This window comes from Misgurnus anguillicaudatus, chromosome 23 (assembly GCF_027580225.2).
Source record: "Misgurnus anguillicaudatus chromosome 23, ASM2758022v2, whole genome shotgun sequence".
NCBI classification, from domain to species: domain Eukaryota; kingdom Metazoa; phylum Chordata; class Actinopteri; order Cypriniformes; family Cobitidae; genus Misgurnus; species Misgurnus anguillicaudatus.
In genome coordinates, this window is record NC_073359.2 from 33,870,111 (window position 1) to 33,884,186 (window position 14,076).

General features: G+C 35.5%; 1 protein-coding gene across 1 annotated transcript in view; it reads left to right on the forward strand.

The window, feature by feature from the left end:
* Positions 1 to 11,902, forward strand: part of LOC129452959 (uncharacterized) — a 29,149-nt gene extending 17,247 nt beyond the window's left edge. Inside the window, exon 3 of the mRNA XM_073861805.1 lies at positions 11,581 to 11,902. Coding sequence (XP_073717906.1) covers positions 11,581 to 11,756 — 176 coding nt within the window. The 3' untranslated portion in view covers positions 11,757 to 11,902. The remainder of the gene's footprint in view (positions 1 to 11,580) is intronic.
* The last annotated feature ends 2,174 nt before the right edge of the window (positions 11,903 to 14,076 follow it).

A 14,076-nucleotide genomic window follows, 5' to 3' on the forward strand; every position in this document is an offset into this window, starting at 1 on the left:
TTTGTGATATTCTGTGGAGGTTTATGTATAAGTGATTTTTCATTTGAATGTAGATGTGTGATTCGTATTACAAATGGTAAAACATCATGTGCACAAAGTGTGCAGTTACTTTTGTTTGAATATTCTTAAAAGGCAGTCTCATAACATTTTTACTTGCATTCAACATTTTGTCTTTGCATTTTCATAGTGGCAACGTTTTAATAACATAAATGTTGTGTAGTAGTTAATTTATACTGTCTGTGTTTAGTATAATAACACCTCCCTGCTAAAAAAAAAACAATAGACAGGGCTTTTTGCAGGGCTTTTGACCATCTGTTTGTATTCAGATGAAGTCAGACTGAGCACTGAAAAACAACTTTTTCAGATTTTTCAATAAACTTTGCTCATTTTTGTTTTATCATGACTGTGTCTTCTATTTTTCTCCTTCATCTCTGTATCTGTCTCGTGATTGAGTAGCAGCATCTTTGTCATCTTCAAGTCAGTTACATCAGAGATATTGTTAATCAGCATACATTCAAAAACTCACAAATCACAGAATGCTTTGTAATTTTTTATTAAAAAACAAAACAAAACAATACAGATAAATGGCACTTAAATGATGTGACTTGAAAACAAACGTAAGATCAATATATGAAAAAGGTCTGTTTTAGGTGTGTTACAAAGCATGCATAAGAGTATGCATAGGAGACCAGAGGCTGTTTTTCAAAGGATGTTAATGGAGGAGAAGCTTAAATATGCTGACTGAAGGAAAAAATGTAATGAATTAAAATAAAAAAAATGTACACTAAACAACCAAACATGTTTTGATTGAGCTGTCTAATGTGCTTTTAGGCCTGATTTTAAATGACACATAAAAGCATAAAACAAAAAATGTGTAAACATTAACTCATCCTTTCACAGAGTGTACTAAAAAAAGATCAACTTGTACAACTATCACAGCAGTATGAGTGCATTTATAATGTGTTGTGCAATAAAGATGAGATAAATCAGTTTTTTTTTTTTTGTCAAAACATGTTTAATATTATGTTATCATGTTATTATTTTGTTTTATGGTGCTACTTAGCTGTATTTTTTAAGTTATGAAGGTTTAAATCAAAACAAACCAACTGCAGTTGAATTGATGTTAATTGGAATGTACAACCACAAAAACAAGATTTCTGAAAAATTTTAAAGTTATGTCGTTTTGAAATAAACTCTTCATTTGTTTCTCATCTGAAGTCATGTTTCTGTGAGATGTTGTGTCACTGTGAAATTTTTACAACTATTTGCATGTGTGAGGTCTCTCACGGTCTTAAAATCAGTTAAGATTTGAAAGCGGTGGCGGCTGGTGACTTCTTTTTCAAGGGCGCATGATGCAAAGCTCGTCACAGCATGTATTTAGCCTGTCATGTGTGTTATTCACGTCAAAATACGAGCCTGCTGCAGAAGCTTCAAAGGGGTTTATGCTAAAAGAGACGCTCACTTTTGCCAGATACTCGCTTAATCTTATGCGTAATCAGAGCTAGTGTTAAATTGGAGTCCTGCGAGTATTTTGTGAACGTGAGCATCTCTTTTATCATAAAACCTTTCAACGCATGTGCAGAAGGCATGTATTTTGAGATGATGCATGATGAATACACATATTTTGAATTTGTGCCCCTTGGAAGAGAAGCAACCGGCTACCAGTGTTTGATAGTCTCATGTTCACTTGTTGGGCAGGTGTGCATTATTGATGTAAGAGATTCCTTCTCCACAGCTTCCCTTTGAGTTTACAGTATCAGTATTGTACATCTGCAGTACATACAGTACATAGTGTTTGGGCCTACTGAGAATAAGCACCTGCAGGAAAAAGCATAGGATAGAAAAATAAAGACATTGAGTGTGAAACTGAGAAACTAGCTCACATACTAGTTGTCATCAACAGAAACACATAAACACAGTCACTAAATGTGTTGCGGAAATTTACTTTCAAAAGTAATGCATTACAAATATTTAGTTACTCCTAAAAAATGTAACAAATTGCGTTACTTAGTTACTTTTCATGGAAAGTAATACTTACGTTACTTTTTAGTTACTTTTTCTTGGCTGAGGCTTGATCTCTTTCAGGCCTTGCAGATGTTTTTTTATGACTGAAAAGTTCTGCATTCAGAAACTGCATATTTCATCATAAAAATGTGGAGCTCTGACCTGCCATCTCAGTTTCTGACTCAAACTGTTCCCACACAGGCGTGTACGCATAGAGTAAATAATGTGACTACCTTTAGCTTAATTCAGTACATATTTTTTTAAAATCAAATTATTTAAACTAAAAGTATATTGCATTACTTTTTTTAAAAAGTAACTCAAATATTAATGTGTACATTTAAAATGTAATGTGTTACTTTACTTGTTACTTTAGAAAAGAAATATTAATACATAATGCACGTTGCTTATTACCCCCAACACTGGTCACTAATATAACCATTTAAAGTGACAGTGTGCAACATGTAAGGAATAATTGATGACGGGCCATTGAATTAGTAAGGAATAATTGACAACGGGCCATTGAATTATAAGAAAATAATGCACACCAAGGTGGTAATGCGGCACGATGCGAAGCGGAGTGCCGTTACACTGCAGGTGTGCATTATTTTCAAATAATTCAAAGGACCGGAGTCAATTATTCCGCTTATACCACGGTTACCACAAACATTGCTCTGGTGCCTATTTTTAAGACATTTGAAAAGATAGGTGTGCGGTTTACAGAAAAATAATCAACACCCATAGAACATTTCTCAGCCAATCAGAATGCAGCATTCAACAGACCCGTGGTATAAAGAAAAATAATCAACCCATGGAACATTTCTCAACCAATCAGAATAAAGTATTTAACTAACCCGTGGTATAAAATGTATTATTCTTTTCTGTACAACTTCAGCTATAGATTCATGTTCTTTAAGGTTAATGTGCTGACGTTTTTACTTCTTGGTTTTAGAATAAATTCAAACAGCATTTGTTTCTGGAGACCGATCAAAACCTTATCACACAACACTATTGGGGAACACATATCATATCATTGTGATTGGCACCACTTTAGCTCTTAAATAGTAAACTGCTTGTGATGATTATTTTTATGAAAAAATCAGTTTGAATGAAAGCATTAGCTGAATGTAAATGTACATGTACATCATTTAAATGACTATTTAACTAGATGTTTGTTCATTTCAAACTTTAAAATGTCTTCTGAAGTTTAAACAAAAAACTATTTGTGCTGATAAAGTCACAGTTTAACAGTTACTAAGAAAACGTGCAGGGCCTCAGAGTGATAAAACATTCAGTGTGAAACTGGCTCCAGAAGAGATGTAAACTGACTGTTGACCACAAACCTATAGACAAAAATAAAGACGAAAAGTTCTTCTCGGTTCTTCATTTGATCTTTATCTCTTTATCGACATCTGTTCATCTACTGACGCTCATGAGATTCCTCTCTTCAGATGTCTCTCGCCAGTGTTTCCTGATTGAGTTTTGTGTGTTTTCTTTAACAGTCAGGAGCAAATTCAGGTCTGTGGTTTAGTGGTCAATGTTTCTCAGAGATCTACAAACCAAACTTCATCTAAAGCAGAGGTATCCAATCCTAACGATCCACTATCAAGTTCAGGTCCAACTCAAATCAAACACACCTGCTTCAATTTTCAAGTGATCCTGAAGACCTTGATTAGCTGCTTCAGGTGTATTTGATTTGGGTTGGAGGAGCTGAACTTTACAGGACAGTCGATCACCGGGAGCAGGATTTGGCACCCCTGACCTCAGTCCAACATCTTCATAAACAACATTTATTCACCCTGCTGAAAAAACAGCATCAAACCAGCATGGGAATTATGCTGGTTTGATGCTGGTTTAGCTGGTGGTCACCAGCATAGCAGCACCAAAACACAACATATGCTGATGCTAATGCTGGTGCGGTGCTGGTTTAGCTGGTGCTAATGCTGGTGCTGATACTGTGTTCACTAGCAAACCAGCACCAAAACATAATATTTGCTGGTCTTGCTGGTATGCTGTTTTTTCAGCAGGGTACACTTATATCTTCTATACATATTCTCAAATAATAACTTAAAGTGTGTTGCTTACTGGGATGTTCTTTGCAGCTTAGAAGTTTTGAATTATTGGGTGTTTTTTTTTTTGGCCCAGGTCAAAAAGATCACATCCAATTATATGATATTCTCGTCATGAGATATAAGTTTCAAACATACGGTTGTATGGCTAATGCTGATTGTCAAAGCAAATGAAAATGGAGCATAAATTTAGATCCTGAAATGACAAACTATATTAAAAATGCAGAACGAAGAAAGATTTTAACTTTTATTTCACTTTACCATCACATGTGATGATTTAAATAAAAATTTAGTGAAGTGAAAGAACAGAGAAGCGAAGATGAATGTGTTGAGCTTTTGTCTGCTGAAATAAACACCGAGAAATGAGCTCATGGAAAACTGAAGCCTACAGAAACCCAACGTGACAAAAACATCGACAGATCTTTTCTACTGATATAAATGTGCAAATGGGTGAGAAAGAAAAGGTGAGAAACAAGTCCATCTGAAAAGTAACTTTAAAATTGTGCAAAGACATATACATATATATTTTATATTACTTTAAATGAAACTGGCAGATAAACAGATTACAAAATGAGTGCATATTGATTATGTTGAGCTATTACTCTTTTATAAATTATATGTAGAAACTTGTTGTGTGTTCAGATGAATATTTGGTCTTTGACCAAATAACACTTACAGCTCTTATGTGTAATGTCATTTCTTCATCTCATTCATCTTCATGCTTAACATCTGTGTGTGTTTCTGTACATGCTTCAATTCTAGATTATCTGTAAACATGAAGTATTTCTGATAACTGGTATCTTCCTTTGTGTTCAGCAGAACAAATAAATGTACACAGGTTTGAAATAACTTCAGGGTGCAGTCTGTTTCTGCTACTTTAGGACCTGCAGCTCCAGCTCCATCTAGTGGTTACACATGGGAACACTGAAAACTATTCATCATACAGTAGCTACATCCCTGCTGAAAAAAAACAGCATCAAACCAGCATGGACCAGCATGGGAATTATGCTGGTCTATGCTGGTTTGACGCTGGTTTAGCTGGTGGGCACCAGCATACCAGCACCAAAACACAACATGCTGTGTCTTGCTGGTATGACCAGCATGGGATGCTGATCCTTTTATGCTGGTGTGGTGCTGGTTTAGCTGGTGATAATGCTGGTGCTGATGCTGGTTTGGTGTTGGTTTAGCTGGTGTTCATCAGCAAACCAGCACCAAAACACAACATATGCTGGTCTTGGTGGTATGCTGTTTTTTCAGCAGGGTTCCTTGTTAATTTTTTTTAGCTTGTTAAGCTTGTAGCAGGCTGGTTTTAGAGGTGCTTTGGCTATTTTTTTTTTAGCTGGTTGGCTGGTTTTAGTCTGACTTTTCAGTAGGGTTTATTTTTAAAACATGTCCAGAAAACACTGGATGTAGAAATGGAACAAACATATACACTTCCATCAGTTACTAAACATTGATCTCTGTATCGTCAATATTATAAATCCATAATAATGATTTGTCAATTCTTTGCTTAAGTTTTACTTAATTACTTAAGTACTTTTTAATATTAATATTAACCTTATTGTAGTCCATGTGGTCTATGTAGTTATTACATTGTTTCCTACCCTTAATAAAAAAAACATTTTTATCAATAAAATGTAGAAACTGTTGTGTGTTCAGATGAATCTTTAATCTTCATCATCCTAACCTTTCAGCTCATCACTGTTATAGCTGTCATGAGTCTGGACTTCTCCGTTTCTCTTCCTCTATCTCTCTCTCTCGCACGCACGCACGCTAACACAGTCTCACACCCATGGCGTCAATATTTGACGACACTTGACCATGCGTCAATTGCTGCGTCCGAAAACTCAAGGCAGACACTCGTTGCCTCGCTGCCTCATGAGGAAATGAATTCTGAGGCATGAAGGTAGCTCAAAGAAAGACTTTCGGACACACTTCTAAGGCAGCGTGTTTGAAATTTAAACAGAGAGCGCCTTTGTGATAACTAATCACATATTTGAAAACTACAATTCTAATTTGTCTCTTGTAATGCAATTAATAGTTTTAAAAAGTGAAAATTTACCATTAATTACACTATATTGGTGTTCAAGTCTCGTCCTTGGACGCCATTTTATTTTTTCGAACTCTACCGGACTCGACCAATCACATTCTTAATGTAAGTCCACGCATAGGTATCTCAGGACACAGGAAGTAAACCAAACATTGAATTCAGACATGCCTTGATGCCTTGCTGCCTTGGAAAGCTGCCTCAGAAGGCAGCAATTTAGAGTTTTCGGACGCAGCCAATATGTTGACGCGGAGGGTATACCTTTTAACCTTTTAACTGGGGACTTCAATACTATTAGGTACGCGAAATTAAACAGTTGTCACCTGGCATTGGGGTTAGGGTTAGGTTTGGGTAGGGATGTCATTATGTAAATCTAACCCTAAACCGACGCGAAAATGGTAGAAAATGGTAAGAAAATAGGAAAGAGAATGCAACGGACTTAAAGCAACACTAAAGAACTCTGGCTCTTTGCTCCCCCTACAGGTTAGAAGCGTAATTGTTCATTACCACTGTCGTAAATACTGCAGCATAGCTGGCTCTGATTGGATTGTAGGTCTGCCGTAAAGCAAGTTTTTGTAGTTTTCACTCGAACTACAGGACCGTGACCAGACGGTTGGAAACTTTTTTAGTGCGGTTTTAGCCGATAGAGGGCTGCAGAGCAAATGTGAAAGTGCCGTTCACCCTGTTTTGAGTGGATGAACAACTGAAACTTTTTTGGAAACGTTATTTTAAGTTAAAAAAAACTCTTTGGTGTTGCTTTAATAGTATTGAAGTCCCCAGTTCGTCAAAAAATGACGCGAAAGGTATACCCTCCGCGTCAACATATTGACGCATGGTCAAGTGTCGTCAAATATTGACGCCATTGCGCACGCACGCACGCACGCACGCACGCACGCACGCACACGCACGCACGCACGCACGCACGCACGCACGCACGCACGCACACACACACACACACACACACACAGACACACACACACACACACACACACACACACACACACACACACACACACACACACACACACACACACACACACACACACACACACACACACACACACACACACACTATATCATTATATATAAAAAAAGATTTGTGACAAATCACAAACATGGCACATAAATTAGGAAGAAAAACATTGACCAAACTAATGAACGAAAGTTTATATTTTAGATATTTCATAAAACTTTAACCTGGTTAATAATTTAATGCAGTCATAATTTTCACTGCCGTTTCCATGGTTACTTGTGAACTGGTTGTGGTTAGAATTGGATACAGCTATGGCCATAATCTCGCCGGATGAGCGCTGTTTTCATCCTAACCCCTACCCCCAAACCTAACCCTAAACCCAGTATCTCGCGAGATTCGGTCGTAGCTGTATCCCTTCTAGCCAGAACCGAGTTACCTCTGCGTTAACACCGGTGAATGCATACCTGTCAAGTATCCCGTTTTGGCCGGGAAAGTCCCGTATTTTACCCTTCTTTCCCGCCGTCCTCCAGTATTAGTATTTTCCCGTAAATCTACCGTATTTTAACCTCCGTAATTTCGCACGCAAAGGTTGTGATTTATAAAAAAGATCCTAAAGATTGCTAAAGATCCACAGATTCCGCTAATCCACTTCGTGTTTTCCCGCCCACTCCGCAGCATCTCTGTCTCTGCCTGGAGAGCGAAGACGACAGTTTCTGTCTGAAGTTTGTTGCATGAACAGGTAGATTTATTACATTATATCAGTTGTTAAACCGCAGAATTACTAATTTGAAAGTTTGTTTATGTATTTCTTCCGGTAATGATTTGCTGTCGGTGTTCTAAAACTGCTAAAAACTTAGCAAGCAAACAACAACAAAATATCCACATTCTTAGTATTATCGCTTGTCTAATGGATTTAATGTTCCCGATCAGATCTAAGTTAATATAAACACTAAATTTGCTGTTGTTGGCACACTTTGTAGACAAAAAAACTCATAAAAACACCAATGCCTTCACAAAATAAAGACAGAGAACGGAAAGGGAGGCTGCTTCTAAAGGAAGTTCAACATTGCAAACATGGATTCAAAGATCCATCAAGCCAGCAGGTAAATCATATTGAATATTTATTGTCACACTTTAATTCTTGTTATTATATTTTCCTATTATAATCACTTGTCTAAGTTGATGCTAGTAATATAACACATCATATTATTATACTTTATTAAAACCATACTATACCACCCCCCTTAGTGCCCTTTTTGGTTTGGGACACTGCCCAATCTAGCATTTTCATTTTCTAAATGACTGTTCTCATTACAAAGAAAAGTGAATGGTTTATAAATAAATTTGGCATTAAGGTATAACGCAAAATAAGTTAAGTTTAGGCTTTTCAACCAAAGGCTAGTGGGTTTTGTACAGATGCAAATTTGTGTGTATAGTATACAGTATGAGTGTGACTTATGAAAAGTAGTTTTCACAGAGCTGTGTGTTTCACTAGTTTTCTTGCTATTAAATTAGTTTGTCTAGTTAATTTTAACACAATTTCAGCACACTAAGGTTAAATAAATATTATCCGGCCCTCACATTGTGGCGTTATTTACCATCCGGCCCTCAGTCAGCCTAAAATGAGTTTGACACCCCTGATACCATTTTGTGTTGTCATTTAGGCTATAGAACCAGTCTTAAAATGTAAGGGATACTGGAGCTTGTTGGGTTGGTAGGACTGCTGGCGGTGGGTGCTGGAAAATTTCCCTTATTTTCAAATCTAAAACTTGACAGGTATGGGTGTATGCTTTCAGCATGTTGAATGCATATTCTTAAACTGTGTTTTATAACCCAAGTAAACAAGATTTGGGAGAATCAACCCATATTTCAGGATTTATCTGACAAATCAGTTGCGCATTCTTCTGGTCTATCAGTGAAGAGAGAGATTGCGCATCACACTTTCAGGATCAAACATTTCTCTTTATTATTTGGATCTGTTCTGAGAACTGCTGAAGAATGATTGATGTGATTTTGTTCTGTTTGTGCTTGTCTGGTAAGTTATATGAGTATTTTTTATATATTCAGTTTTTCAGTCAGTCAGTAATGATTTTTGGTGATTACAAATCTGATCTTCTCCAATAAAAACATTTCACTACACAAATCTAAAACATGAAAATTAAAATATTAAAATATCAGTTTTATTGTAAATGTAATATTAATAGAGTTTTAACAGCATATGATCTTTTTTTTAGCAACACGCAAGCACACATATTATAATTAGGCTACATGAAAATAGAGTTATTGCAAATACATTTAAATCAATACTGGTTTATACAGAATGTTCGTAATACTTGTTGTTTATTTCTTCAGGTGTGTTTGGTAGTGAGTTTGTGTCAGTGATGGAGGGAGATTCTGTGACTTTATCTGTCAGTCTCACTGAATCACAGATAGAAGAGGGAATCACCTGGAAGTTTGGACCTCAAGAAATTAACGCACCAGAAACAACCATAGCTGAAATAGAAGATAAGGGAAATAATTTCCGTTTCTACAAAGATAGAGTTGAAGGAAGATTCAGATTCAGACTGAAGCTGGATCACACTGGATCTCTGACCATCACAAACACCAACATCACACACAGTGGACTTTATCAACTAATCAACACCAAAACAAAACACCAAACTTAAAACATTCAACATTACTGTCTATGGTAAGTAAAGAACAACTAGTTATACATACATACATAAAATTATTTTGGAAAATTCAATGGCGGCCTGTCCTGAGACATTAAACTGATCAGTGATCTTAAGAAAAATCCTTCTGCATCTTCTGCATATTTGACTGTATGATGTTAAGATAATTTTTTACATTGAGGACCATCAAGAGACTAATACGCTACTATTACAATGGATACAAACATTTATTGATGCTCAAGAAACCATACATTTAAAAGTCAGGACGTGGAAGTTGACGTGTAAATTGTCATGATTTTATTTTAAAATTTTATTTTTCATTTAGCAATGTCCTTCAGAAGCTTTAAAAATACATACATGTTTTTCTAGAAAACAAATATTAACAATTTACACCAACAATCATTTTCAAAGGTTGCATGAGTCTCTTGATTGTCCTCAATATGAAAATTTGAATCTTAACATGATACAGTACATTCAGTGATGCTCAGGGTCCAGATATGCAGAAGATGCTGAAAATCAAAGATTCTGCAGGACCTGGAGGAAAAACCTTTAAACAACTATCACAAAACATATAAACTGTCATTGATTGTCCAGGAAACATGCAGTGTTAAAAAAACTTGAACTAGGTTATGTTTCAATATTCTTTTATTATTCTGTGTTGCTTGATGGAAGGCATGTCTGAAGTGTGACCAACAGCCAATCACAGTAGGCACAACACATTCTCTGTGGCTCGCACTATTTCCACACTTCACTTGGCAATGCATGACGTCACCCATTAAAAGTAAGAAGCGTTATTGCTTATGGCCCGTGTGAGTGTACCGTTATTGTAAACAATTTCTATGTGAAGTAATTTATTCAGTGCAGGACTACAGCAAAAACAAACTTGTGATGTCAGAAGGGGATTATACCACCCCTTAATCGGCACTATCCAACCACAGCACTGCAATTAAGTGCAGAGATAAGCTCATTTGCATTTTAAAGGACACACGCAAAAACATCAAATTTTTGCTCACACCTACAACGTGGCAATTTAAAACATGCTATAGTAAATTGTGGGGAAGTAACATCATATATTTTTTAAATATATGTTATTGGTAGCCTATTCATTAATGTCCTAATTGTGGAAATAGATTTTTTTGTTCTATTTCTTTAAAGGTGTATAGTTCACCTAAAAATCAAAATTTGAATTTTTTTTTTGGTGCTTTCCAGAACATTCTGAACTTTACATTAATAGATAATCATGGGACACCAATTGCTCAAAGTCCAGCTTGTAAAGTTCCTTACAGCAGACCAAACAATCTTAGTGGAAAGCATAATTTCCAAGTAAATGTTAAAGTGGTTGTGAATGTATGAATTAGTCTACTCACACCTATTTTAATCATTAGCTAATCAAACAGGTTGGATATTAGGTTATTAATTATATACATTTTTTAAATGTATTCCAGCTCGTCTACCTGTTCCTGTCATCAGCAGAGTTTCTTCATCATCATCATCAATCTGTTCATTATTGTGTTCAGTGTTGAATGTGAGAGATGTGAGTCTGTCCTGGTATAAAGGAAACAGTTTATTGTCCAGCATCAGTGTGTCTGATCTCAACATCGTCAACAGCATCTCTCTTCATCTGAAGTGTCTGGATGATTCTTACAGCTGTGTACTCAACAATTCAATCAGTAATCAAACTCAACATCTCAACACTGATCTCTGTCAGATGTGTTCAGGTGTTTATTTCCTGAGATAAACTCAGAGCAACTATAAGTCTGTTTTTAAATACTGTAAAATTATTCTGTTTCACTGTTGCTATTTCTTCTCTTCTCTCAGAAGTCTACACCTGTCAGTGTGGTTTTACTGAAGTTGTGATCCGATCGGTCATCTCTGTTCTGGTGGGCATTGCTGCTCTTGCTTTTATGGTTTATGACATCAGATCCAGAAGAGATGAACAGAAGAAGAGAAGATCAGACATTCAGCTAAATACACCTGGTTCATCTGCGAATTAGTGTTGGGTATCGTTTGAATTTGATCAATTCTGCTTCTTCTCGATTCCCCGTTTTAATTCCAGTGCAATAAAGCAGTGAAATCAAACATTTTGATATCAAAATGTATGATAACTTAGCCTACTTACTACCTATGTTTTGCAAAATAATTTTTTTTTAGTAGCATTCTGACAAAGAATAAACCCGGTATTAAACGAGCTCTGGGGCAAAATTATGAAAGACCAGAGCATTGCTAAGCTCTAAAAAATGTTGGGTTGTTTTTAACCCAGGGGCTGGGTCACTATTGGACAGAACACATTTCTGGGTTAAAATGACCCATATAATGGGTTGTTTTTGCCCAACTGCTGGGTTATTGTTAATCAACCACGTTGAAGCAGCCCATCAGTTGGGTTGAAGCAGCCCATTATTTGGGTCATTTTGACCCAGTAATGTGTTGTGTCCTGGTTACCCGACCCTGGGTTAAAAACAACCCAACACTTTTAGAGTGTAAGCTCCACCTTTATCGGTTTTGCTGTCGGTACTGAGGATAAAAAACATATATGTTATTGTTACAATAACTTTATTCTGCACATTTTATCTCACCAAATGCTTAGTTTGCTCTAGTTGATTTCTCGATGCACCATCTACAGTGTCAGGTATGAATGCTAAGTGTTGACAAAGATTACTTGAATATTGGGACTCAGGACATCAAACACTGTGCTCTTCTAAGTCTATACTGTGAACCTGTAGATGCATTTTTGGTAGCAGCTATGTTGTTATACATTTTTGTTTTAAGTTGTAAGTACCATCTTTTGACTGTACAAAATGTAGTAACTCTTGTGCCTTCCAAGCTTCATCCTGTTAGGTTGCAGATTGGGTCTTCACTGACATTTACATGATTTACGTTAGGAATTATCTTCACAGATGACATGAAAAAAGAATTGTGATGTTTGGAAATGCGCATAGAGAAATCGAAATAGTGTTGAATGCACGGTTGGAGCAGATGTTTTGATGATCTGTTCTGCCTCTCAGACTACCCACACTATGAGCATGCGCATTACAAAATTATACTGCAGCTGAAGCTCAGTTCATAATTTCTACCTTAATTGAGTTCTGAACGAGTGAACAAAGTAAAATCAATCTTGCTGAATTAAAATACTATTTACAATGTACTGTAAACAAATACAGCATGAAGTTAAAAAGTTAAAAAATGTTTTTGCAAGTCAAATCAGCCTACCATTTTAAGTTTTGCCTTTTAAAAAGTTGACATAACTTTTAAAAACAAGTTGAAATTGTTTAACTTAATTATTTAAGTTAAAATAATATGTTGATTTTGCAAAAATGCTGCTTTTTTACAGTTTTTGTTCTGTACCATTGGCACTATTTGGTTCCTGCTTCCCCAGATTCAGCATGTTTAACTGGTGTACAAGCTTTGGTGTCGAAAGACAGTGAGACAGAATCATAATTTAGTGGAAAATAAATAAAAGTTACCATTCTTTCTAAAGAAATATAAAGTAAATATTTGGAAATAAATAATTATTTAAGAGTTGGTTGCATCAACAAGGATTAAATTAAGTTTATCTTAATTTAAGAGTGTTTTGTGTGTTGCACCACACAGATGGACAAATATATTAACTTCAAAACTTTCATCTTCAATTTATTCATCTGCTTTTGTGGATTGGCTTTCCATTTATTTAGAAATTTATCTCTGAACGCTTACATTGGGTTTCTGATCATTTAGCCAAACATATAATTTTACAAACATTTTCTCATTTTTTCCAAACCTCACTAGATGCAAGATTAAAGTTAATTTCTATCTAAGATTTGAATCAGAGTTTAAAGTAATGAAGCAACAGAAATAAAATTAATCTCACTTTACTTTAAATGTGGAGCAAAATATTGTTTTTAATGTAATTTTTAAAATAATTTTAAACAAGGCTTGAAGTCAATAGATTTTTTTTAATAAACATTTTTTTATATTTTATTTACAGTTTTGAAGTTATATTAACAAACACATAATTATACATCAATAACCAACATAAGATACACATTTACACAAGATAAATAAATAAAAAAGACGAGAAACATCTTTTGCAAGTGTTTGCCTCAGTCAGCAAATATATGAATAATAATTATTGAGAATAAACATAACTGACCATTTGTTTTGTAAAGCAGTTATATCACAACTGGAGAAGTAAATAAAACTGGTACAAATTAACAAATAAATAAATAGGAGATGATATACAGAGTATATTATTTTTAAACTTCCAAAAGTCTCAAGAGAGGTCCCCATGTGGCTTTAAATCTTTTTAGTGAGCCAAGCTCACAAAAACATAACAGTTCC